This window comes from Zootermopsis nevadensis, unplaced genomic scaffold (genome assembly GCF_977971745.1).
Source record: "Zootermopsis nevadensis isolate Lab colony 2312 unplaced genomic scaffold, Znev_1.0 Znev_ptg000003l, whole genome shotgun sequence".
NCBI classification, from domain to species: Eukaryota; Metazoa; Arthropoda; class Insecta; order Blattodea; family Termopsidae; genus Zootermopsis; species Zootermopsis nevadensis.
This window is the reverse complement of record NW_028259135.1, coordinates 5,498,943-5,526,937: the sequence shown is the minus strand read 5'-3', so window position 1 is coordinate 5,526,937 and position 27,995 is coordinate 5,498,943. Positions and strand designations below refer to the sequence as shown.

Genomic DNA, 27,995 nt, shown 5'->3' with positions numbered 1-27,995 from the left:
TTGTTTTTGGCCGGTGGAGAAACTAGCGGAGCTGGCGGGCGGGCCTACTCTGTGTACCTGAGGTGGCACGGCCAGTGTATTTCTTTTGTTTGGGCGTTCAGTCCGATAAGCTCCTCCGTGCAGTCAGCATTATACTATCGCACAAGTGACTTGCTCCTAGCCTTCCCCTTGAAAATTCCACCGGCCAAAATCTGATCATGCACATAGCGAAAAACCACACACACGTGACAGCCACTGATAACAGTGTTAGTGAATGATACCCTTAAGTCGGGAAAGGATATTTTCTGGCTGATATCTTAACCAGGGATCTCTCATGTGGGAGGAAACGCGACGTGAACCGAGGTTTAAATGTCTCTCTCCTTAAAGTTTCGTTTATCCCAGATAGGTTAAATTAGCTCAGTCCTGGGGATTACATCCAGAGATTCTCAACCCACTGGCACAACTGATCTGGTCAACTCAGAACGTCCCTGTCCACGCAACGCTAAAACCCAAGATTATCGCAAAACTTCTGCAGGTGTACAGACAACTGTGGACGTACAGCATCCATTTCGACAAACATCCGGCCATAAGAGTAAGTAGTAGCCATGTGAACGACGTTTAAGTAAACTCGAAGGTGAATCCTCGAATCCATCTCGTGCGTGTAAGTAGCAGAATAACTGCAGTGTTACTGGGGGCCGGGGGGGGGGGGGGATTCGACAATGGTTACTTTTTATGCGTAGGCGTATACAGATCGAAAAGAAAGAACGTTGTTTGGTGTTGAGAGTGCAGATGTTGTAATATCCGAGACCAATGCGTGCGCTTTGCCTTTGCCACTAGCTTGTAAGTAGCAAAACGCATGCGCTGTATAAACCAAAGTGACATCATCGATATAGGAAATGGGACAAAGACCTACAAAGAATTCCTGCCGGGAAATAATGTTTGTTGTGTTTCCTTATCTGCTACCCCTCTCAACCCCCTGCGTTTTACGTCACGACTGCAGTAGGGGAATATGGGGTACAATGGAGCACAAGCGTTCTTTGTGGCCTCGTTCGAACATTCTCGCCATTGTTTGGTTTTGGCCTTGTCAGAAAACCGAAAGTTGCGAATGATATTTCACACTTCAGACGTTCGCAACCAGAATAACAGGTTCATACGGAAATGTCCCATAGTTGTGTTGGTGTAACATAAAAGGCTCTGTAATAAATGCAAAACTCACCTTGATTAGGTGGTGTGCTGTAAGCTCAAAAATGGCCAATGGACAACAGATATAATTTAAAACGCTGCGGTGAATAGCAAAACATCCAAGAGCACGAGCCTTTAACATCAACTGCTTGAGAACAGAGAAAAAGGATCTCGCAAATAATACGCAGCATCCACTCCTGAACACGTTGATGCCTCGAACAAGTACTTCAGATGCCTTCCGACAAAACGCCGTCGCCTTGCCACTCGAATAAATATGAGCTCTTGCGTCACTGCGACCCCACGTTCCCCTAATCAGGTGAAAATGTTTTGACCTTGGCAGTGCGACGGCGGTGTCCATCTGCGACAAGAAATCGGTATTCCAGTTGATAAAATATTATGCACAGTTAAAGCCACACATTTTGACAAGGCCAACGCGTTTTTTTTTCTGGATAACAGATTATAATACCTTCTTACGATGGCAATTCAACAACATTTTCCTGTGTCGACAGTATGTGTGCGGCATTCGCAGAGTAATCTATTGACAAAGACACATCTCACTGCCCATTTTTTCTTTCTATTAAACTGAAATGGGTGGTCAGGGCCATTAATCAGGTCTGATAATAAATACAGCTCCTATTTTGTTCATGCCTTGAATATGTGGCTTCTATTCTCGTCTCCCTCAAGTGTTTAACCTAAAAACCTTCTTCCGGAACAAAACTTTCGGAGTTAATCTTTCACGAAAACGATTCTGTCACTAAAGCCGTTATTTCATCTTCCGTTCATTTGTCTTTTAACAATCATCTACCACAATTACTCCCCAACAAACAGGAAAAAAAATCTCACCGGGACTTGAACCCAATATAATTTTATCTGGAGGGAGGGGGAGATTATGGTCTTTGCTTCCCACAATCTCCTCGCCGAAATAAACAAATTTGGTCTTGTCCGTGTTCTACCACGATTATTTTTCAGTGTACAGAAAATATCCTCACACGGTGTTTCTACGTCGCATTTCATTCCAATTTCCTAACTCATGACCAGATTATGTGCTCGAAGTGTGATTGGAAATTTGTCCTGATTCCATATTAAGGCTTTGACCGGGATGTTCTTTTGTTAAATCTTATGTGGTACCGCCTGATTCGACTTCTAATGGTTAAGTGAAGTGTTTTCTTCGCGGTACGGACTGAATTCATAAATAATATTCAGACGATCTTCGGCTTCAAAGGGTTAAAGATATTCCACTTTTCGTCATCCCCTTCTAGCATTAATTGCATGTATACGGATACCCACACTCGGTTTCACGTTAACCCAGGCATAAAATTCAACCCCCCCCCCCCTTTACGGTCTGCGTTACGAAAACACGTGGACATCCTAACAGGTATGTCAACTCCGTCTTGTGTTCTACTCGGGCGGCGTCGAAAACAAACACACTTGCTATTGTTTTCTTACGCAAGGCTTCCGGTCTTGCGTTGCTATTGGGTGTACACATCCATGTGAGACGCAGGCTTTTGTGAACAGCGTAATAAACTTTTCGGTTCGAAAGACAACGGGGAGTTTTTTGACTAGCTGAGCGTCAATCATCTTCTCAACAAGTATAATGCTCAATGTAGACACATATCACGTAACCTCACCAATTCTCAATGGCTGAAGAAATCATTTTCAATTGAAATGTACTGATCCTTCGACTGTAAATTGTCATTACAAGTTCTTCCAGTGTATTCACGTAATTCTGAATTTAACAATTTCGAATCACGATATACAATCATAGCGCCACTAATTTTAAGCACATGGATAATTTAGAGCAGTGGTATTCAACTTTTTTTGTTCGCGTACCCCCAGATATTTCTCAACTTTGTACCCCCAAAGTTTTTGGTGTATAATTCAAGTTATACATAGTATATAATCTCCCAAATCGAATGTCCTTACGTCCGGTTCTCCTGTGGCTAACCTTAAATCTGGCCCTGATTATTCAGTGTTTATCATAAAATAATATATATATAAATATATATTTTAAATTTCACGTGCCCCTTAAGATGTCTTCGCGTACCCCAGGTTGAATACCACTGATTTAGAGTATGGTAAGCAGAACATAGAAGAGAAAGTTTCTTACCTGGGACACTCTGAGCTGTGGCCTATGACGAAATTCGATTTGTAGGTGTCCTTACCGTTCATTCTCAGCCAATCACAACGTTGTATTATCATTAATTGGAATTTAAAACGCTACGCTTAAACAAAATAGTCCTTGCACGTTCAACAATAAAATCGCTACTGACTCTTAACTGCCTCCGCTGAATTAACTTAAACAACCAAGTCAAATGACGCAGGAAGTAAAACTACTCAAACGTCACACATTTCGGATAAACACAGCTGGGGCGCTCCCAACACGAGATCGCTCACACCTCCGTGCCCAGCCAATCACACGCCTCGTTTTCCCTCGCCTCATCCAAATAGCCAGTCAGAATCAATACATAGCACCTCGCCATCAAAAGAGAGAGCAAAGTTGTTTTCCCATGTGACATTTCAGAATTCTAAGAAGAAAGGCGTTAGGCATGTGCGTATAATCTAACAATGACTACGACCCTAGTCAAACTGCGCAAAATCTGCGAGGTTCCAAGGCAGCGTGACCAGTTAAAACCAGAGCGTGGTACACATATTTTGCGATTCCCATTGTCTCGCGGATCCGGAATTAAACTTGTCACAGATGAAACGCCGTTGTTGCGCACAGAAACTCGGTCCACAAACGTAACTACACGAATACTCAAGCATTACGTTTGTATTCCATCCATTATTAACGACACGAAGCGACATTTCGAATGAAAACTTTTAACATACGTGGGCAGGTGCTTTAGAAAATCGATCAGTTAATGGCGGTGAAAACATCGACTGTTATCTTCTGTAATGTGTACTGTATTGGTGCAATTGTACCAACTTTCTGTGCCGCCGGGCTACTGCCACTCGCACGAACTTTTACCTTTGTTCGCCCCACCCCTGAGGAATGATTAATTACGCGACATATGTAACCAAATGTTTTATTTTTCATCTTATATTTGGTGACTGTTTCTTAACTGAATCAGACGAAGTTTTGGACAGCCTATCTAAATCAGGAATAAAATTCATTGTTGTCAGTTCAATCACACCGCTGGGTTGGATCCAAAAATGTATTACTCTGTTTACAAAATCCAGTAACTGAACTTTATCCTAAACCAAAGTTAAAAGTAAGCAGTGTTACACACAAATACGTGTTAGAGGTTAGTTCCAGATGCTTAATATCCACACACGTTTTCACAGATACCACGTCAGGTGATTTAAGATTTGTTATATGCCAACAAACATGATCGGTCAGAAACTTATCTTCGTCTTGATATCGCAGACAAAGAGACGAAACATTTAAACAAAACACTGAGGAATGTTCAAAAGGGTTGTACAAAGCCAAACATAATCAGCATGCATACATGTTGTCTGTTTGACTGGTTTTTTGTTGTTTTCAAGACTCCAGAAGAATTCAAACACAGTAATTGAAAATAATTTACAGATATAAACAGGCAGGGTTTGAAAATCTGTTACTTCTACAGCAGAAACTGCACTATTTTAGTTTCCTAAAAACTTTTAATAAAAGTGACAGAAGTCGTTTGTGCGAATTTAAAAGATTCTCATAACCTTTCGTGGACAATTGTGATTTTTAATGTTTCTGAACAAAATACCTTCGGGGTTGTTCGGGGACTTGCAGCCGTACGGAGGCAGCGGTATCGCGTACGCCAGATGTTGCCCCATCCCAGTCTCTTGGGCAGTGTTGTCAAGGTCGGCCAGGTTTAAACGATTGCCAACAGTACAGCTGGTGAGCACGTGTTCCAGTCCCCTCTACATATGAATGTCCTTCCAACTTGTGCAATTTTATGGAACCGAGTCGCCCTTTCTCGATAACGCGATAGATGTCTAATTAAAAGTCGACTGGAGTGGACGCCAACCAACCAAGAAGCTAACTAAACGCGGAGTCCTGCGCAAGCGCATTGCTGGAAATGGTAAACAGAGCCTTATAAAACGGGAATTTGCTTACGCTAACCACGTTACGTGCGCGGGAATGGTGTTACCTAGCACGGGGCGACGTCTTGCGAGCCGAGTTCTATTGCCACATCTCGGCACTGCAGCTCACATTACGTAACCACACACAATGCCAAGAGCACGGATTACCGGCTTAGCCTGAAGCCGCACAGACTTCCGGAGTTCCTGCCAACTTAATTAATTAAAATAGTACTCAGGTTCGACAAAAATACACATAAAACTGGCAGAAACTCTATTTCACACCACGAATTAAAAATAAAATTTGGAAAATGAGAAATATATTCAAGATATTGTTTGTATACTACGACGGTAACTCGGAAAATGGTGCCGGAGATGAGAATATTATAATATTGAAAAGGTGTGCTGTTTGGAGATCATTGTTGAAACAGTGTGAGCCAACAAAGATCTCGGGTCCCGTTGTTTCAACAGCGCATTCCAACAATGGCCCGTGGTCATGTGGGTTGCATCTCCGCTTGGAGAACCGCGGTGGACGAGTAGACACGGGCGGGCTCATGCTCAAACACTGGGTCTCCGAGAAACATATTGTTCACTAGAATGAACGGACTCGAAACGTGATCCAACATACGTTCTGTTCCTGAGAACAATACCTCGCCATGTTAGTTTTTTTTAAGTAGGCCCAGAAACGAGGAAAACTTAACTCTTCGGATAGGTGACGTTCTTTGCTGGAATCTTAATTTACGAAGCCGCTAATCAGCACCAACTGCGTCAACCAAACGTTCGCCCGTGGTGTGAACGCACTCATGCCTCGGCTTAAAACCGGGCGGTTGACGACGCTTTCAAATGTCCTGGCTTGCTTAGTGGCCAGACGGCTGTCAGCACACTGAAGCAGGAGTCACACTCAACACATGAGCGAAAATTAAATTTAAGTGAGATTTGGTTCTTATGGCGAGGAGTATGATCGAAGATTACCGGCGTTGCACAGGTGATGCGCCCACCGGGAGGAAAGGGGGGAGGGTATAGGATATGGTGCTAATATTATTTATTATTAATAGCCTCAAAAGAACCGGACAAATTATTACCGACTGCCCGCGAGAGAAGAAAAGATTGCTACATGCAGGTTGCGTAAGAAGACAAACAGAATTCACTGAAAGAATTCGTGAAGTCAGACTCAGCTCAAGTACAGACCTGCCAGAAATGGCGGTGTAAATATTGCAAGTCATTCCTTTCTTTCTCTCTCTCTCTCTCTCTCTTCGTGTGTTTTGCAATTCAAACGTAAAAATGGTTGCTGAGCTCGCTTAAATAAATATTTCTCATGAGAGTCTTCAAAACGTGACAGCAAACGTTGAGAGGCCATGAGACTTTGGACAAGTAAACGTTAAGTAACACTGTTTACGAAATTAACATCGTGAACTCAACATCAACACACGCGCGCCACATTTGCCAGAGACAGAGTATTCGCAGATTTGTTTTAATTAACATTAAATGTGTATGACCTATCTACTCTGTGTGGCATTTCCACATTTGCATCCTAAAAAAACCAAGGTCGATGATAATATCGTACTTTTCTGGGGTTTTTGCACCGTGCAAAATCGTAGGTTATGTTCTATGTTGGAATCTTTGGCACGCAACAGGCAGACTTCAGACGGCCAGCATGCTGTCTACATCTTCGAGGCTGAAGTTTCTCTGAAACGTCGGTATCTACACTGATTATGGAAACAGCAAGCACCTGTTATTTCGAGGGCACAAACGAATCTTTTGTGGCAGGTAAACTGCGACGTAATAACATGTACCAGCAAGAAACTTTTGCGTTTTAAGAGTTCTATTTGGAATGTTACACAAAAATAAGTTTCAAAACATGTTTTGACGCGATTACGCATTTGTTGCTGCGTTTCGGGCCCGTCGCAGCCTTGGAACGCTGTTCATGAGGTCCACTTCACGCACCAAAATGGGTCACGCCTCCACGCACAAGGTCACTGCCAGCCGAGCTTGCTTACAATATTCCGATTGATGTGGTTACTGGCGAGCTACACTAAAATTTATTGCGTTGTTTGCTTATAAGTCTTCTTTAACGACGCATTCAACTTTTCCCGGAATGGACTGTGAAAATATTTAAATCTGTGACTTCCGGCGTGCCATAGCACATTGTTAAACAGTCTATCGCGATGTTTAATTGTCCCGATCCCATGCAGCCGATATTTTGCACAAAGTTCAAGCAACAACCACTAGCAATCACAATAGCTCACCTCCATAAAACCAGTGAAGCTTTTGATCTGTAAAAAGGCCAAGTTTTGTCCTTAAATGCTACACAAAAGCAAGTGATAATGAAAAAAACCTTGTTTTTTCAGTAAAGTCTGAGGAACACCTCTGTGAAATGAAATTTACTTACAAACCCGTGCTATGCAAAACAGTGCTACATGAAGCAGGCACTGGCCATTTTGTTACTATGCATCGCTACGGACAGCAGGGTATGTATAATGAACTCTTTTGAGTTTTAAATAATTCTGTTCAAGATACTCCGGTTTACGCTTTGTTAGGGAACTTTCCGAATTTTTTTTTGTAGAAAATTTATAGCAATTGTTAGATTTGAAACACTAAAACGTGATGAAAACTGAAATTTCTAAAGCAAATGGTAAGATGCAAGAACAGAAAGTGCGCTTTCTGACTGAACACGAATGATTTCAGAGATTCAGAATGATTCCTATTTATTTATTTTTTGATGTTCGTATGTTTCAGAGCGTACTGGGAGGTTCCTGACAAACTTGCGGGAAATGTTCCTTGGGTCAGTTTGAGTTTAAGTAATCAAATGTATGTCATTGTGAAGTTCAAATTATGGAACTAAGGACAAATACAACATATTCAAAGTGAAGCTTTTGCAGCGACTGAAGTTGATGAAAGACTCTTGGGTTAGAAGCCGCGTCAGGTGGCTGAATGGCGAATAAACCATATCTTCTGCCTTCGTTGGTTATGTTACAGAGTTCTTAAATCTGCGTCCTGTTCGCTTATGTGTCGGCACATATTTTAATGGTATGTTTTGGATGCACATAGCCAATCTATGGGTCTTCAGGCATATTCACAAACGACACCACTGCTGACGAGAAATAAGGAATATGAGTAATTATCACTAGATCTTCAAATTACAGTTTCAAACTATAAATATTAAATTCCACCTATTAAAATACAGTACCACTTTTCCCAAGTATGTCCCTACTGATAAGGCTTCACACTAGTTCTTCCGAGTTAGAATTCACTCGCTGTTATCATCATTTCAATATAGCCCTGGAAATGGATGGCGCTAAAGCTCCGTGCCTATACCTGGCCGCCGCAAGGCAAGGCTGTTTTGATGCGATTAAAGATGGATACATTTTGTAGTGGGGTATGGATTGGGCTGGACCGTCTGTAGTTAGTGAGCTATTTTGAATAAAAAATTGTTACTTTTTGCTTTTTGGTAGATGCTAACTTTGGACTTGAAGGCTGTTGCTGCTGCCTGTCCTGTCTGATGAACGACACTAGACTAGTATCAGTACCAGTGTTTTTTAATTGTCAGAATTTAATGTTCCTCTTAATTGGCAGTTGTAGTGATAATTATTCCCCACTTAATGGTACCTGCACCTTCGTGGTGGTGGGGCTTGAGTTATCTCAGTGACCCCAAGAGCTATGCTGGCGGTAGCCAAATTTGTCGAGGGGGAGAGGTCAGACTAAGACAGGTAACCTGGTCCCCCAGGTTGGGGGGGTTGGTCGCAAGGCTAACAACCTTGCACCGTAAAAAGGAAGATGTTTCGAAACCTAGATCTAAGCCTTGGACAGACGGACCTAACAGAGGACCGAATGGAAGAGGAGAATTGAGGAGGCCATGGACCGAATACGGACCGGAGAGCCATAGAAGAAGAAGAAATTATGTACAGACACTTAGGTAATATATGTAATTTTTTTATAAAATAATCTGTCAATCAAATAATTTAGGAGAGTAAACGTAAGGCATGCATTAACATTTATATTGAATACATTACGTATTATTGAATTTCAGTGGGCACTGATAGTAATTTTTAAATGATGAAGCCCCAATAAAGAATGCAGTTATACAGAAGAAGTGCTAAATAATTTTAACTTTAACTCTACAATAGACAACATGAAACTGATAAAAAATATTTCATATTAAAGCTCCTTGAAACGACTCTTCTGTCTCAATTACAGGCTTGGCATGGTTAGTGAAATGATACTTATGAATCTTTCAAGGTTTAATCAAAGAACAGCCGTCACGGAGCGGCCATTTAACTGTACAAGTTTATAGAATAAAATGAAGACGATCTTCAATCTTGACCTGGAAACAGGAATCATGACACTGAAAAACAATTTTGTGACAGACTGTGGGAAACGCACAGTAACTTAACGTGCCACCTTCACACTTGCATTCGCCTTTAACATCGTCAACTTGGAATTCAAAATATCGTCTTCCAAGCACGGGCAAACACTGAAAATTTAACGCCTCACTGCAAAACACGATCCCACATTTCAAAATATAATGGTTATGGAAGCCCAAATATACACAACGATATCTCCCACAGAGAAAACAAGCGGCTAATACAAACGTCAGGATTTCTCTCACCCCCGCAAGTGCAAGTTATACCATCTGAGAGCAGGTCCGACGTAACGCAAAAAATAGCCGAAGGAATATGAAAGTATAGCATTAAGTACATTTAAAATTCAAATTACCGAAACAATTTTGCATCATTACCAAATGTGAGATCAGAGCAAACTTTTAATGGCAATCAAAACAAAATTATTCGTCCCAACACTGGAATTTTACAGTCCAACGCCTTCAACAGAAACTTGTACTTGCAATTAACCATCCCGGAGCCTGTGAACAACATCCATTTTCACTGCTCCGCTAATAACAACAATGTAACGGGTTCATCCTCGTACCTTCAACTCTGAATGGCCGTAGAGTTTAACGTTGCACTCTGCGTATCTGAGTTCACAGTGGCATTGTGGCTATTTAAAATGTTCGAATGATGATTCGTGTTAAGTGCTACGAGCACTTGGTTCTTATTACGGAGTTCAAACACTTGCTGAATGGCTTCGCGGAAGCAGAGGAAGTTGTAATCGATGATACCTATAACAAAGAGTAAAATGCCCTCTTGAACATCAATCAACTGATCAGAACCCTAAAGAATTTAAAATACCCTGTTATCACATCCAACACCTACATCACCACTAAGAAGAAGGGCTGAAGGAAAACATAATTCATACAATAAATTCTCAGTATAATGGACACAAATATAACGACTTTTGTTATAACAAAAATAATGTTCATCCCCTGCCAAACCTCCATGTCCTCTTTCACCATTTTTCTGGTCACAGTGACAATAAAATTGGTGATGTTTAATATGATCGTAAGAGTGGCACATCACAGTAACCTATGTGACAGGAAAATGGGCTCAGAAGTCAGCGGGTGGCTTAACTGAAACGTCATTTATTTATTAGCTGGACATGCCAACCTTGACTGAAATACCTTTTGTATGTGGTGAACAATAATTTGGCAATCATGTAAATGTTCACGTGTCACTTACCACTCACATTAAAAAATACTGCATTTCACTTCTGATAATTTTGGTCATTACCATCTCAAGCTACGTTAGTTTTGTTCTTGCGTTAGTTTTTCAAGTTTCTGAGTTATTATAGTTGTTCTCCAAAATAAGGCCACTCACATTTAACATTATCAACTGTATGTTACTACCTAATGCCACGTTGTTATGTTATTAAATTTACCACTAACTTACGACTTAAATGTTTTGTATTCTCTTTCATATCCTTTATATGGAACAGGTGCAACAACTCATTCTGGAGGAATGAATTGGACAATGGTGTTAAAATTTACCCTCAGCCGAGTAAATATTTTCTGTACGGCGGCTTGTCTGGCACTGGGGAAATGGAGATTAGGTAAACTCCCTGCATTTTCATTCAAGACTCACACGTGGGCAAGTCAGGAATTTCTGTGTCGTTTTGGCACCACATGTCAGGAGGAGGAAGCTGCTTGCAACAGTCGTGAATAACACCCTTGTTTGTCTCGGCACTTCATTAGCCTATCCTATTTGGGCAAACTTTGTGATGCTTGTCGAAGGTGGAATTACAGGTTGTTCTGTCAGGTAGTCTGTTTCATCAGTCTTCATCAAGTTCCCACGCAGTCTTCGTTCTTTCATTCTCTTGCCTGCGGGCGCCATGCCTTAACCTCACAGATATGCAGTAATGAAACAAAAGAGTTCTTGTCTGAACACAATGCAGAAAAAGTTATTTTTAGAGCGTATTTTCCTCTTGACTGCATACAAACTGAGGCATTCTGAATTCTCAAATAAACTCTGTCACAATGGAGGTATTGGAATAAAATTTCTTTCCTAGGATAGAAACAAAGCCTTTGATTCAAGGGAATGTAATCCCATGGCCCCTGACACTTCAGCCTGAGCAGACCGAGTCACAGCGACTGACCTAATATTTCATGGCAGCTTGTTCTTGCGATATTTGTGCTAAAGAGTTGAATCCGGTCACAGGACTGTGCGCCTTATGGCCATTTTTACTTTTCTGGTTTGCAACTAATCATTATTGTTGCTGATAAGCCATAATCAGAATCAGTGACAAAGAACTCTGAGAAAGATTGTATTAATTTCACTCTCAATCTAAATAACTGAAAACAAATGTAAATGACGTGTAGACATACAGGTCGAAAATTAAGAAATTTTGTATACACGTAAATGTGTTCATTTTCAATAACATAATTTTTACTTTGAGTTTATAGCTTAAAAATGCAACAAATATACCATATTTTGTAAAATCCAGCACTTTGAGTCTGTTTAAACGCCATTTAACTCCATATGTACACAAAGACCCCAGGAATTTAAATACTGTATGCTAAAGGTTAAACATTACCTTGCCTGTCAAAGTTGTCTTCTCGGAGAATACAAACTAATGCTAGGAACTTGTTTACTTCTCGAAGGTACAATATGGTGCCATTGTTCAATTTTATCAGACTTGAACTCTGAGAATCAAATGCTGCTGCCTCCGTGTCTTCCCGAAGACTGAAAAACAACACAGACAAAATGAAATAAGTCAGTAATTCAAACTTGACATGTATCTTCCATCAGTAATAACGTGACAGTAATTTTGCCTTAATACATTCAACTAAATGGGGCGTGATGCTGACCACTCACCCCATCTAGTGCCGAGGTCAAGAAAGAGTAGGAGCTATAACTCCACTACCCCCAAAAGCCTGCATGGCATGTAGTGGGACAGAAAAAGAAATACAGTGAAACCTCGATGCATCGTTTTCAGCGGGGGTGGGAAATAAAAACGATGAATGCGGGAAAACGATAGATGCGGGAAAGCATTAAAAATTTAAAAAAAAACAATGTTTCTCTTTCAAAGTTACTTCTTTTTACCAAAAAAGTCTTTAATGGACAACTGGTTTGTCGAAACTTTACGTTTTAGACCAAACAGAGCACTTTCCACGTTCAAAATGTTTTCCTCGTCACGTTCACTAATATTAAGCGCATAAAAGAACGACTTCACTTTCGCCAATGTAGCGTGTGCTTCGGCAAAACTCGGCAAAGCTTCGGGCTCGCATTCGTCGTCTTCGTCTTCCTCACCACTCCAACCCCCTTTGCGGACAATAACAGGAAGAATGGAAATACTATTACTGCCGAACTCAATGAAACGTAGCTGTAGAAGACCCTGAACCGCTGGAAACGAGATGAACCAGAAGAATGAAAAGTCCCGCCAGCCTTTCCTTTGTACTTGTAATAAAAGCATTTGTGAAGAAATTCACACTGCACATGCCATCTGGCATCGCTGGAACGAAATATGAGTGCACCCTAATTAAAATCGTAAAATTTCTGACAATGAGCACTGCCATTCACTCCAACTATCACCCCTGCACCGCTGACCCTCATTCCAAAAGAATGTGCTGGTTGGGCGACATAACAGGTTACCACTACTGTGTATTCCAAAAACATTGTGCGTCTTTCGGTATTAATTTATCTCAAAACCCAGCATTTTAAATTCTCAGAAACGATCATTGCGGGAAAATTGTGGGCCGGGACTAAGATTTTTGAACGATCGATGCGATAAAACGATAGTTCGAGGAACGATAGAAGCGGGAAAATGTAACATTATTTTATATGGGATGTATTCGGGACCGAACAAAACGGACGATGCATCCGGGAAAACGATAGTTCCGGGAACGATGGATAGAGGTTTCACTGTATATTCAACTAAAAACAGGCACATGAAAGGTACGCACCATCCTGCTCCAAATATCATAACTTATAAACACTGCCAGAACATTTTGTTTTGTAGTCATGCCAGAAAGCAACGATGTTGGAAATGATCTATAACTGATAACTCAATTAATGTCTACAGGACTACACATTCTGCTGGTGTAAAGTAATTCCTTTTCGCATATACAATATCAAGAATTCACAGTGGGCAAAAGTTTTAATTGCACACGTCAGAAACCATGTATTCAACATCCATTTACTCGCACATATTGAAATATATTTCTACCTTTCAGATTTTGTACACTGTACAGCTCAAAATGACAGCAGATAGGAAATTTAGAGCAGTTGTAATGCATTTCAGTACACTGGAATTACGACGGTACGCAAATCAGCATAAACCAACCCGTAAACAAATTTAAAAAGATAGGCAAGTGCAAGGGGAGGGAGAAAAAAAAAGTAAATGAAATAAGAAAGTCAAAATTATGTGAATATAAACTGAAATATGTTTTATTTTTATTTCTTAGACTAATTTAAAGCATTTACAAAATTAAGGAAAGAATTCAATTCAAAAACAAGTTAAAAATAGTTACCATCCCATCCAGTTTTCAAAATGATAAAAATCAGAACATACATGTTGGCAATAATTACGCCAGCTGCTTTCTAGGAGTGTGAAATGTGGCTTCTTACTTTGTCGAAAGAACGTAATCACAAATGCCGGTAAATGCTGAGATCTATGAAGAGCTGAAGTGAATACAGGATACTACGTAACAAGAAACATAATCACACAGTTGCCCAATGCTGTTAGAAAAATGAAAGATGTTAGCTTAGCTGGACAGCTGGCTCAATGCGCCTCTAGATAAAAATTTAATTGGATCACTGACAAGCATACTGAATGGAAAACTTACACAGAGAACCAGAGGTGCGTGGCAGTAGCTAAGAATCAAGTCCAATGGCAGGTAACACTAAAGCTCAACAAATAGTCAGTGCTACCAGCGTTGAAGATTTCTTGTACAATTACATCCACATTAAGGCATACTTCATACTGTATCTGCTAAATCTAACACAATCAACATCAGCACTGTGGCATCAGGTCAGAGAATAAAGACGCACTTACCCATATATACAAGATACATCTATTACTACATCAATCATGTCACAACACAGCTCGTAACTCTGCATGTCAACAGGCGACGAGTCCGTTGCGATGTAGATTTTTGACACTACATCGAACAAAAACGCCTTCTCTATAGCTGAATTCTGAAATAAAATAAATTGGCTGCAACTTAAACACAATAATTTTAAAATGTCAACTCTTAGTAAATGTGGACTACGCTAAAGATGAAGTATAGTGGTTACCAGTCGTGCTTATATTTAAGAGCTCCTCGGTTCAAATATTAGTACAGAAACTGTCTGTCTTGTCACAGGCATTTCAGTTCCTAGGGGTTATGGTAGGTTTTTAACTTCAAATAAGCCATAAGAGTCTAAGTCTGTCATTCACAACTACCTTGGCATTCAGAGCAGTTTAAAAAATGCTGTCACATGAATCAAGCTACATTTAACGGATAGGCTGATCAGACAAGAATCTTTACCCAAATACATTTGGTGTAAATATATCTTCAATTTATTTAAGAGTGAAGCTTTCAGAGAATTTGCATGAGATTGTGCATGTGGGTTGAGATTGATGTATGGAGCACAGATATGGGGATTAGAAGAGGGGTGGAAACAGACAGATACAATTCATGTGAGATTTTGTAAAAACGTTCTGGAGATACCCAGATATGCAGCTAATGGGGTTGCTGAACTCGAGTGGGGAATAGACAGTAGGAAGGGTAAGGTATTGTGTATGATTGTCAAATGTTGGCAAAGAATATTACAGATGGACAAGGAAGAACTAGTATGGGTTTGGTTACACACAGAAAATAAACAACTGAAGATTTGGAAGCTGGGAAAAGAGAGTAAGTGAAGAACTAGATAAAATAAAATACGGCTGGGATACATTTGGCTAGACCCAAAGGAAATTAGCTTCAATATGATATGTAATGTACTTAACATCATTCATTGTCAGGACTAATCCATCGTCTATTCTTTAAAACACACGACATTTCGGAGGCTGGTTCTGTCTCCGTCTTCAGGAGAGAGGTACCTACTCTGCTGGGTCCCTTAGATAGAATTAGTCTCTGTCATTCAACTATCAACATATCCGCCTGAGTACAGGTTTTGTCAGCAGATTATAATACATATATGGTAAAATAAAATTATAAGACTGCACATAAAGCTCCAAAAACGACTAGTAATGAAACCGCAATAACTGATACCAAATCCAAACCGAAAAAATGTTGGCATCCAAGTCCTGACAATGAATAATTTTAAGTGTAATCTACCGTCGTGAAAACCCTTTAGAACAGAATATGTGAAGTAATTCAATGGATTTATGACCACGAACATCTTATAACAAGAGCATCTGTCTGAATACCACTTTTTTATACAACTGGGAATTTCACCATTGAAATTCCTATTTTCCTCTTAATGAATACCTCAATGCACTGTGCGCAAGTTTATAAAATCTCATCACATTTTAGTATCTGATAAATTTTATATTAATATTCACTACTGAACTCTGGATTGCAACATAAACATTGAAATCAAAATTTATGTGTGATGTTCACTACAGCTCTACATAAATCTGATAATGGCAAATATGCGGAAACACTGTAAAACAAGCGTAATTTAATGTTTGTGTAATATCATTTCTTGTTAAATAGCTTAAAAATTTGTCACATGTGGAAAAATTCTTTCCTCATACCAGAGCACGAAGAACACCTAAAAATAAGATGTGAGAATGCTCATCAATGATAAGGATGGTGAGAAGATATACAATCTCAAGGGACTGTCCTGTATTATATAGCGCTTAACTGAAGGAACACTTGCCTGCAATAACAGAAAACCTCAAGCCAAACAGCCAGCCAGGCGCGAAACAGAGTACTAATCACTACACTGTGATAATCCCACGCTCTCACTTTTGGTAACCACAATTTAGTCTGAATTACATGTCACTAGTCAAATCCTCTTACCGATATCAAAATATTGAGCAGATTCTCTAGCGTAGGTAACTGCGGAATCAACTTCTGCACCACTTTACTGAATGCTTCAAAGATACTGTGGTCATATATTGATGTTAAGTGGAAGCTTAAGTGAATCTGGTCATAACCTGGAATGGGAAATAAGAAGAAACTAAAACATTCCTTCCGTCACAATGAAAATAACATGAAGGGACAATTTCACATTCTTAAAAAGTAAACACACACATACAGAATTTCCCAGGAGAATGTGCATAAACTGAAGGCAAATGATAAATCAACCAATTTTTAATAAAATATGCTATATTGACACGTGTCCCATTCAGAATGGTTAGAGTTATGGGTGTTTAAAGTGCGTTAAGGGCCATAAAAATGGAAGCTGCTCATTACTGTACATGCAAGGAACTGATTATTGTTGTTGACTATGGAGCAACAGCCCGAGTCGAGCCTTGTCTGCTAGAGCCATCTAGTAGTGAATCAGGGGAGACTTGGGTAAGAAACGGCCACTGAATTTTGCTTACAAAACATCTTGTTCATGCTCGTAAGGTTCTTTTACATGCCATAAATCTATGACATGGGACCGCCAGCTTTACTTCCCCTCCAAAGGAAGTTGTGTTATCACCCTTAAAAATCCATCATCCTCGGCCAAGTTTGAACCCGTGAACCTTGGGTCCAGTGGCGATCACGCTAACCACTAGTCCACTGAGGGTGAAAACTGATTATTGATACTGTCCTTCAATTGTAGCATTCTGCAAGTTAAGAGGTTAGCAGGTGTACGGACAATGACGTGGATGATTGGATCCTAACATGACTGTCTGCCAAAACTCACTACAGCACGTATCTGCACTGCAATGTGATACATTGAGCAGCCATGACAGTGTATACACATTCTTCTTCACTGACCAGTACATTACAGTAGTTGCTCTGTGTGTTTGTATTCCTCATGTTTTCTGCCTCCAACACCAGAGTACGTTGCTGCAAAACATTATTGCACTGTGCAAATTCAAAGCAATTCAGTTTAAAGTACACAAATGAGAAATATGCTGATATGTCATTCATTTATGGTTTATGCAATGGGGACAATTGCGGTTGCGGAATACTGAAGGCAGCTCCCAGGCCAGAGCGTTCCTACTAACCAAACTCTAATGGCGGTTCACAGACATCAGTTGGGGGAAAGGGCAAATTCCTTCCCCATTTTCACTGCAATGTCCCTGCAGACAAGATTTTAGTTTATTATATAATTCTTAAAATCAATGTGCCTTGCGACGGACTGATCCCTTGTCCAAGGAGTCCTACTGAATGTCCATAGATCAAGCCAACTGAAAAAGGTTGGGGACCTGTAAAGGGTACCGGAAAATGTACAAACACTGTTAAACCGGAAAAAGAAGAGAAGAGAAAATCAATGCAAAATTAATAAGTTCCTGCTGAATTAACAATATGCCATCCCCTAACACAGCAATTTCACTAATTACATATTATCATTTAACTTTTATCACTGGTGTGTCACAGCTTATGCATGATCCAGCTGACAATGCATTGCATTAGCATACGGATAAATCATTAAGCCCTGAGATTTGGCCAGCTGGCAGCCCTGCAGCACAGGACTTGAAATCTCTTATTCCCATACGATGAAGGTTAAATGTGGCAGTGAAGTCTCCTTCCAAACCCCATGCTTCATGGCATAACTTGGCTTTATGTGCACAAATGTGGCCAGAGACACAAGACATTAATTCTGCTCCTTTCTGGTTCAACCACTGATGTAGGCACCACTAAATTCTTCATGCAATGACCATCTCAAGCCCAAATGTTTAGAAAGGTTCAGCAGTACCAATGTCACAATTTCTTGCAAGTTCCACAAACTTACTTCTGTTCATACATGTGAAGTCTGTGCACTGGTGCAAAAATCTTTTGATAATTTTAGTTGCTGATATCAACTTTCCAAATTTTTCAATTATCTTGAACCCTGTTTCATTGCCACCACAATCTTCTTCTCTTTTTCAGCCATTTCACACAGGGTTTAACAAATACACTTCTGCACTAACTGACTACAGTGTACTGGAACTGAAAAACAGTGGCAAGACAGACTTCAATAAAGATCAATAACATGCAAACCTCTCCTCACTCCCTCCTCTATTTGTCCTCCCTTTAACCACCTACCAAACATGCTGAAACCCAAGCACGCAAATGGATGCAAACATACTTCACACACATCCTGTTTCACAAACAAGCGCAATTTTATAAATCAACAAATCAGAAAAGAGAAATCTGCATGGTAAGTCGTCACTAACTGGATAATCAGAAGTACACTGTACTATTATTACATCACAAACTGTCCACTGTAAAAGTACCGAATATCTGACATCACAATGTTTCCCGAGTAGACTCAGCTACCATTTTCAGGTTACCATTATATCAACCCAGTGATCTAGTAGTTAATGTGCTAGCAAAGAATTAAAAAGACCCTTTAAACCCAAGCATTACCACTAATCTTACAACCGAGAATAAATAAAAATCTGTCAGTATAATGACAACCAGTGACCTGAAGACAGGAATACAGCTAAACTATTGAAACATTAAGAAAATCAAATATATTTCAATAGACAATGTTCAAACATAATAAATAATTTACCTATTGACCCATATAAATCATAAACAATGCTAGAGAAAGAAACTCTTTATGTTTTACTCCTTACGCACTACATTTTTCAACGCATCTTGACCAATTTAAATCCAATGTTTAATTTTCTCACATTGTTTATCTGCTCTAATTAAACCTTCAAGAAGAGATAAACATGGAATGCCACTTCAGCGTCAATTATCGTTACGCACGGTGTCGTATGATCCAGCTTACCGGAATCTGCCAGATCATCGTTCGCTCGTTGATGGATATCCCTTTGCGTTTCCATCTTGTAATCGTCTGACAGACCATCAACTTTGTGGATAAATACTTCAAACCTAATACCCTGGTTAACCTTGAAAGCTTTTGTTACTGTGAGATGAAGTTTGTTTAATGCCTCCATATAATCATCCTGAAATTAAACATGTCAGATTAAATCAACTAATACCCACCACCACATTTCTCAATCACAAATAACACTAGCCCACGCAATTTCTAAAATAAACTTTATTCATCTTAATCAATACAATACTTTTATTCACCGTCTTTACACAAGCTTATAGATTGTTAAAATCACATAAAATTATAACATTTCAACATTTGATATTGTTACATTTTAAAATGACGACATGTTTCGATGTTCATTCCATCATCGTCAGGTCTATCAATCAAAATTAAAAACTGTTGCATCTGCTGCTCTGCGTATACTGATTTTGTTCTACCCGTTAGATTTTATTTGTTTAACCTCCAGGCTTCTTCCATTTAATTTTGAGGGCTGCGCCTGGATGCCTTAAATCTGCAAAATCAATTTTCTTTTTTCATATCGTGATCCTGGCTACTGACATAGGAAATGGAATAATTTTATTTTAAAGAATTACTCAATGTATCGTAATACAAGCAAAAGAAAAGTAATCACAAAATATTTAAAGTATTATAACATACCGGGTTGTGTGTGAGGTGCGTGTCCGATATTACGGAACGGTAGACTGCAACTAAGCTGTGAGTATCGTGTATGGCTATATATATTGGGTGAAAGTTGTTTAGGGGGTTGGGTCGATGGACTGTAGAATGTTAAATATCGGATTGTTCGTGTAGATGTTACTGTCGTTTAAAGCAAGGTTTTGTTTATGTGTTCTTTGTATATGATATTTTTCTATGGTGTCTCTATGTCGCTTGTTTTGTATTATTTTTATAATGTCCATTGTTTTTTCTATTTTGTTGTATGTATGTCCTGTGTTTAATATATGCTTTGCATATGCTGAATGATCTTTATTATGTTTGATTGCTGTAATATGCTCTTTATATCTTTGACTAAAGGTGCGTCCGGTTTGGCCTATATAGGTTAACGGGCAATCACTGCATTTTAACCTATATATGCCTGGTTTTTCGTATTGATTTGTTGTGTCTATTTGTGGCTTTTGTTTCAAGATGTTTTTTATCGTGTTTTTTGTTCTAAATGCTATTTTTATGTTATTTGTTTTAAATGTTTTTGTTATATATTTGGTTTCTTTTCCTATATATGTGAATGTGGACCATTTGTTTTGTTTATTTTCGTTTTCGTCTTCATTTATGTTGTTTACATTGTTTATTTTATTTTTGGGTTTTAATTCATAATTATTATATCCATTTTCTATTAGAATTTGTTTTATTATGTTACATTCAATTTGTTTGTTTATTGTGGTTATGGGATATGTATTTTTTCGGTTTATTAAGTAATTAATAGCCATCTGTTTATGTTCATTTGGATGGCATGAAGAGGCATGAATTATGGTGCTTGTATTTGTGGGTTTTCTGTATATTTTGAATTCGAAGTTATTTTCGTTTCGTATTATAGTTAGATCTAAATAATTTAATTTGTTATTTTGTTCTGTTTCTAAAGTGAATTGTATATTTTGATTTATGTTGTTAAATTCATTTAAAACATTTTTTATATTTGTATTTTTTGCATCATAAATCATGAGTATATCATCAACATATCTACTATAGTATTTGATTTGATATTTGTTTAATATATTTACTATATAATCATGCTCGAGATATTGTAAGAATATTTCAGATAATATGCTCGAGGTGGGAGCTCCCATGGGTAATCCTGTTTCTTGTTTCCAATATTCATTGTTGAATTGGAAATAATTTTGGTTAATAATAATGTTAGTTATATTTGTAATTTCATTTATTAGATCTGTATTTATATTCTGTCTATTTAGAATATCTCTTACAATATCTCGAGCATGATTATATAGTAAATATATTAAACAAATATCAAATCAAATACTATAGTAGATATGTTGATGATATACTCATGATTTATGATGCAAAAAATACAAATATAAAAAATGTTTTAAATGAATTTAACAACATAAATCAAAATATACAATTCACTTTAGAAACAGAACAAAATAACAAATTAAATTATTTAGATCTAACTATAATACGAAACGAAAATAACTTCGAATTCAAAATATACAGAAAACCCACAAATACAAGCACCATAATTCATGCCTCTTCATGCCATCCAAATGAACATAAACAGATGGCTATTAATTACTTAATAAACCGAAAAAATACATATCCCATAACCACAATAAACAAACAAATTGAATGCAACATAATAAAACAAATTCTAATAGAAAACGGATATAATAATTATGAATTAAAACCCAAAAATAAAATAAACAATGTAAACAACATAAATGAAGACGAAAACGAAAATAAACAAAACAAATGGGCCACATTCACATATATAGGAAAAGAAACCAAATATATAACAAAAACATTTAAAACAAATAACATAAAAATAGCATTTAGAACAAAAAACACAATAAAAAACATCTTGAAACAAAAGCCACAAATAGACACAACAAATCAATACGAAAAACCAGGCATATATAGGTTAAAATGCAGTGATTGCCCGTTAACCTATATAGGCCAAACCGGACGCACCTTTAGTCAAAGATATAAAGAGCATATTACAGCAATCAAACATAATAAAGATCATTCAGCATATGCAAAGCATATATTAAACACAGGACATACATACAACAAAATAGAAAAAACAATGGACATTATAAAAATAATACAAAACAAGCGACATAGAGACACCATAGAAAAATATCATATACAAAGAACACATAAACAAAACCTTGCTTTAAACGACAGTAACATCTACACGAACAATCCGATATTTAACATTCTACAGTCCATCGACCCAACCCCCTAAACAACTTTCACCCAATATATATAGCCATACACGATACTCACAGCTTAGTTGCAGTCTACCGTTCCGTAATATCGGACACGCACCTCACACACAACCCGGTATGTTATAATACTTTAAATATTTTGTGATTACTTTTCTTTTGCTTGTATTACGATACATTGAGTAATTCTTTAAAATAAAATTATTCCATTTCCTATGTCAGTAGCCAGGATCACGATATGAAAAAAGAAAATTGATTTTGCAGATTTAAGGCATCCAGGCGCAGCCCTCAAAATTAAATGGAAGAAGCCTGGAGGTTAAACAAATAAAATCTAACGGGTAGAACAAAATCAGTATACGCAGAGCAGCAGATGCAACAGTTTTTAATTTTGATTGATAGACCTGACGATGATGGAATGAACATCGAAACATGTCGTCATTTTAAAATGTAACAATATCAAATGTTGAAATGTTATAATTTTATGTGATTTTAACAATCTATAAGCTTGTGTAAAGACGGTGAATAAAAGTATTGTATTGAAGAACACAAGCATGACGCAATTAAGATATAAGTCATCTTAATCAGTAAAACAATACTTAGTTGCAATGAATTATTGTCCATCTACCTGAGCATCGATGACGAATACTAAGGCTCCACATCCTCCGAAGATCATATCAGAGTCAAAGGTTGGATCAAAGAAATCAATCTGTCCTGGAAAATCCCATATCTGGAACTGGACAAAGCTAGAGTTGGAGATGTCATCTTTGATGATTTTATTGGTGCTTTCCAAGAACAATGTTTCATTTGGTGACATTTTGTGGAACACCACTTTCTGGATTGAAGATTTTCCACTTCTAAATAAATTACAAAGAAAATGCATACACACTTAAACAATGCAATGCAATCTCAGTCTGGGTGATTGAACTTATGGTTTGTCTTCTTTAATGTTGATTTCCACTGATTCAGTACAAATATGACACAGATTTTCTTCGTTAAAGGGTTCCCTAAATTTAGCATTCAAGTCCTCTGTCCCCAGATCTCACTGCATATCTACAGGATATTTCATTTACTGTATATAAAGAAAGTCTCTCTTACAAAAGGAGAATCTCTTTTATGCAGAGAGAATGAGGTATATGCTGATTTAGATTAAAATTCCATCAACATAACCTTCTTTCTTCATTATGTGTATTCTAGAGTGAGATGTTTCAGTCCATTTTGGATCATCCTCAGGATATACAAATATCGGTGTCCAAAGCAAAATTATGCTTACAATTACTACATATAAATCATTATAATTAACACTGAGTTAAGTTACACAGACTATATTAAATATAAGATGTTATACTTATATTAAAACTGTGAAGATAAAATTATGCAGATAAAAACATCATATCCCTATTTAATGAGAGATAAAATTAAGTTAAATTATATCACCTTAATCTCATATTAAATATTTTGTGAAATGAGAGAAATATATAGTACTTCTGTGGATTGCAGTTGCTATTACTGAATTTGTTTTTGTCAATACTTTTAGTTTATTAGGTTGCTTTGATGTAGATGAGGTGATTAATGAAAATTTGAGCTACGCAATTTTTTAAATGGTGTACTGACAGTTCAATAAGCAGCCATTCCACACTTCTTTAACCAACCTTCTGAGTCCCATAAGAAGAATCCTTGGCTTCTGTTCGCCAGTCAGTGGACCTGGAGGTCCATCTCCATCTTGATCAAAAGGACCATACCCAAAATCTTTGGGAAATGAGCCCACATCATACCCAGCATTGTACTGATCATCCTCATCCTGCTCATAAGACTGCAGAAAGGAAATTAATTAATTACCAGCATTATGGCATCAACAAATTACAAGATAAAAAATCCACGACTTGTGACATTTATACACGTAGGTGCAGCATTTTTCCATTATTTTTAAAGATACACTGTTTGACCACAATTTATTGAAAGTAATGTAAATTGAAAGACAAGTGTTTTCCATTTCTGAGGAAAATTATAACAAAGTTACTTCTTAACATAACACCTGTCAGAATTTGTCCACCAAGAATGTTGCACTCAATTCATAAAACTTTCCATTACACACAGTAACATAATCAGTGATATGGCATTAATCTCTCCATAAATTCTCTATTTGAGATTATTTAAGTATGCCAGACGTGTCTGAAACATTTCGCTTTACAAGTAGCCCATAAAAATAAATCACAAGCTGACAGATCGGGTGAACAGGCTGGCCAAGAAATGTAACAGCAAGAAATTATTCAATAGCGACCTAGTGTCTGGGATTTGTACATGCCTAAATTAAAGAAATTCACAGTCATATTGTTTGCTATAATCATTTTACCAAAGTTTCTAAGAGGGCAAGCCTAACATTTAGCGTTGCCAACCAGTTTTTACATTCTTAAACAGGTTCTTTTATTTTTTTATTTACAGTGTATAAAATGGCTGGGGGGGATCAAATTCAATTTGTTTTTAAGTCTTTGCATTTATTTATCTTCTTTGTTCCTTAAAAACAACAGGCATGCAATTGTTTTCTCAATGTGTTATGACTGAAATTAAATTATTATTGTGTTACACATTTTTTGGAATGTATCATTGATAAACTGACCAAAATCTTTAATATTCTTACACAAAGGTTTGTTTTAATCTTCCAGCAGCAGACGCCACTGAAAGGCAACTGATCCTGTGCTAAGAGTTGTCTAACAAAGCTGATGTTCAGATTGTCAACAAGACATCCCCCCCCAAAGGGGGGGGGAGAGAAAGAGAGAGAGAAGGCATTTGGTTATGGATGTGAATAAAGGATTAAGGAACTACATTAAATTTGATGGCCTCCCATAGCTGACCACTGACAATACAAAAGTACTACACTTTACAATGCTATAAGGCAGTAGTGAAGAAAGTGCAAAATAAAACTGTTTCTCCAAGGAAACAGTGGAGCGTCTGCACGTAATATTTTGGCCAATAAGTCAGAGGAGGATCAACTGCAATACAAGAGCCGAATTGGTGGTTAACAACCAACCAGGTCCTGTCGTTTGACTTCTCTGTTCCCAGATATTACATATGAACGACGATATAAAAAACTGCCAAGTAATATATTTTGCCATTCCAGTAGTGCTACATAAGAAAACAAAACCACTACAATAATCAATTTTCACAGCATACCATGCCAACATGGAATCTGTTCCATATCCATATGATCCATACCACAGGGGAAATGAACTTGGTTTTAAGAATGCAAAATAATGAAAATTGCCAAATACATTAAAGACCAATTCTTAAACACCTTTCAATTACATATTGTAACTGATGTGCTACAAACATAACACACTTTATTATTGGCAGCCTATGGCCTACAAAAATACAGAATTTTTTTTCAAATAGTAAGTGGCCTCGCTTCAGCTCACTCACACTGATCAAGCCATACATTTCCAAACACTGCATTCTGCATGTTAACCATACTAACCTCAACCACGGCCTCTGAACTACCTTCAACACTGGTGCTTTCATTTCCAGTGGTCCTTAAACTTATCTTTATATACCTGCCGAAAATCGGTAAATTTTTTAACGAGTTTCGGAATTACATGGCACGAAATTCAAAACAGAATCAATGTTTTGACATCACACTGGCGACAACCTGTATCGATGTATTTAAAGAAAAATCCCTTCGAAGGTACACCTACCAGCTATAAAAGTATAAAAGTGATGTTCTTAATTTGATGTCATATAAACTCACCATTATATGGTCTGTCTTACTTACAAAAAGTATTTTATTTTTATCGACAAAAGTACAATGAGAAAATCGTACACCTCACTTGATTTCGAATTATCCGCAGAACAGCCACATGAACAAGTATTTTATTGCTGATATTGTACAAGCAAGCATATACTAACTCGTACACGCTCACGAAACAAAACTATGGACATCATATGATCTGCTTCATACAGGAAGTGAATATATACCTTCCTATATTAGTTGGTGCAACAAGTAATAGTTATGCTAGGGTTGAAAACAAAGGAAATAAATTTATACAATTACATCATTAACAGATGTCTCATTTAAAAATACGTTGACAATATTTAGATTTTATATTGACGAAAATAATAACGTTAGCTGCGTGTTTGATCTGCCATCTGCTTTTATAATGTAATGGGCCGGGATCGGTGATAAGTCGGTAAAAGGGTTATCTACTAAACAACACATACAATCCGCACGTGCTAATAGTAAATACAGTAAAACCTCTCTAACTTGGACACTTGCGGTTCCACGATAATGTTTCCAACTTACAGAGGTGTCCAGGATAGAGGGAAAAGCATCTTTTCAAATTGTGGTGTAATGACAATGTGGTAATTGTAGAGTATTATGGAGCCCTTCCCAAAAAAGGAAATTACTGATAAGAAAACCCAAAAGGGTAAATTAAATTTTTACAAATTTTGTTTTCACTAAATTAAACTTGCCTGGATAAGCTCAAAGGGAAGGACACCAATACTTTACGTTTACGACAATGTAATCTAGTTACTTACATAATCTTCTAACTACTGTAGGCTTGCTTGAATTAAGAATTAATGACAATAATAATAATTTAGCTTATATCTTAATTGCATCATGCTTGTGTTTCAATACAATACTTTTATTTTCCGTCGTTTACACAAGCTTATTGTTAAAATCATATAAAATTTCACATAAAATTGTTACATTTTAAAATTGACGACATGTTTCGATATACAATCTTATCATCGTCAGGTCTATCAAAATTAAAATTAAAATCTGGTGTATCTGTTGCTCTGCTTATATTGTTTTTGTTTTTACTCGTTTTTACTACATCTCCAGGCTTCTTCGATTTTATTTTTGGAGACGCGCCTGGGTGCCTATATCGGGTTGTGTATGAGGTGCGTGTCCGTTGTTATTGAATGGCAGACAGTGATGATTTTAACAATAAGCTTGTGTAAACGACGGAAAATAAAAGTATTGTAATAATAATAATCTTTTGAAACCCACTCTCATGGTTGCACATTACACCCCAGCCTCAATGAAATTTTAAATGTTCAGAATGTATTTTTTTTAATTGTACTTATGGCAGTAGCTCAACATATGATGTCACTTATTTCTTGTAAAAAAGTTCATCACAATACACTGCCTTTTGCTTTTATCTTGGAATTTGTCCATCCTCTTTCTAATTTTCGCCGCAATCCGAATAAAGTTTCAACCATTCATGGTTAACTATGAGAGAAAGCATACCTTTCCAATTTATGTTAACACTGTTTAACTCAGTTGCAAGCACAGTACTGACAAAGTTAAAACTCCAGTAAAGGGTTCAACAAAAGAATAACTATACACTTTCATTGCATTCCAATGATGTGTTCAATATCTCACACCCTCAACCATAAGGAAATCCTCAGTTAGAAGGCATTCATCAGTCAGAAATTCAAAACAACAAAATACTAACTGTAAACGTTTCCCGTAAAAGCATTGAAGCTAAGTGCATATATGTACCTGTCCAACTTACAACAAAATGGGTGACCAAGTTCCAGGATAAAGGGGTGTCCAAGATATAGGGTATTGTGGACATGTAAAATTATAGGATATTTGCCGGTTCCAATTAAAAGTGTCGAATATAGACGGATGTCAAATTAGAGGGGTTTTACTGTACTAACT

The 27,995-nt window shown here is 37.6% G+C and overlaps 2 protein-coding genes and 3 long non-coding RNA genes across 11 annotated transcripts in view; 2 read left to right on the top strand and 3 right to left on the bottom strand.

Moving 5' to 3' along the window:
• The window catches only part of Lpin (phosphatidate phosphatase LPIN), a 46,403-nt gene extending 41,265 nt beyond the window's left edge, over positions 1 to 5,138 (bottom strand). Inside the window, exon 1 of one of the 4 annotated variants that reach the window (XR_002544005.2) lies at positions 3,269 to 3,522. The gene's annotated coding sequence lies outside the window, so the exon portion shown is untranslated. Of the gene's footprint in view, positions 1 to 3,268; positions 3,523 to 4,859 lie in introns of those variants that run through there. The other 3 variants (XM_022069866.2, XM_022069855.2, XM_022069874.2) reach the window with 3 other exon arrangements.
• On the top strand, positions 12 to 8,135 carry LOC110832756 (uncharacterized). 2 transcript variants are annotated; one of them, XR_015532676.1, is made up of 3 exons: positions 12 to 571; positions 7,524 to 7,643; positions 7,912 to 8,135. It is a non-coding gene; the product is annotated as an uncharacterized LOC110832756 (long non-coding RNA). The 2 variants fall into 2 exon arrangements; XR_002544039.2 differs by lacking the exon at positions 12 to 571 and adding an exon at positions 6,174 to 6,942.
• Positions 7,855 to 26,263, bottom strand: RagC-D (Ras-related GTP binding C/D). Of its 3 annotated transcripts, XM_022069919.2 has the most exons (9): positions 26,076 to 26,263; positions 23,986 to 24,146; positions 22,962 to 23,190; positions 19,371 to 19,548; positions 16,514 to 16,650; positions 14,557 to 14,699; positions 12,097 to 12,245; positions 10,099 to 10,288; positions 7,855 to 8,263 (listed from the first exon to the last, which is right to left on the bottom strand). In XM_022069919.2, exons 1-8 carry the CDS (start codon positions 26,076 to 26,078, stop codon positions 10,101 to 10,103), a joined length of 1,188 nt encoding a protein of 395 aa, XP_021925611.1. In that variant the 5' UTR covers positions 26,079 to 26,263; the 3' UTR covers positions 7,855 to 8,263; positions 10,099 to 10,100. The 3 variants fall into 3 exon arrangements, with proteins under 3 accessions (XP_021925611.1, XP_021925624.1, XP_021925630.1); XM_022069932.2 differs by lacking the exon at positions 7,855 to 8,263 and having other exon boundaries at positions 9,084 to 10,288; positions 26,100 to 26,263; XM_022069938.2 differs by lacking the exon at positions 7,855 to 8,263 and having other exon boundaries at positions 9,084 to 10,288; positions 26,148 to 26,261.
• Positions 19,653 to 20,571, bottom strand: LOC147874900 (uncharacterized). Its single transcript, XR_015532678.1, has 2 exons — positions 20,079 to 20,571; positions 19,653 to 19,932 (listed from the first exon to the last, which is right to left on the bottom strand). It is a non-coding gene; the product is annotated as an uncharacterized LOC147874900 (long non-coding RNA).
• LOC147874899 (uncharacterized) lies at positions 20,793 to 22,876 on the top strand. Its single transcript, XR_015532677.1, has 3 exons — positions 20,793 to 21,206; positions 21,367 to 22,454; positions 22,601 to 22,876. It is a non-coding gene; the product is annotated as an uncharacterized LOC147874899 (long non-coding RNA).
• Positions 26,264 to 27,995: the final 1,732 nt, after the last annotated feature.

Bases quoted from the DNA above. Each gene is read 5' to 3' on its own strand.
- RagC-D (XM_022069919.2), bottom strand. The intron at 23,191-23,985 runs GTTGGTTAAAGA...TAATTTATTTAG, and splicing joins CTTCTTATGGGACTCAGAAG to AAGTGGAAAATCTTCAATCC. The intron at 19,549-22,961 runs GTAGATGGACAA...GTTTAATTTCAG, and splicing joins TATTCGTCATCGATGCTCAG to GATGATTATATGGAGGCATT.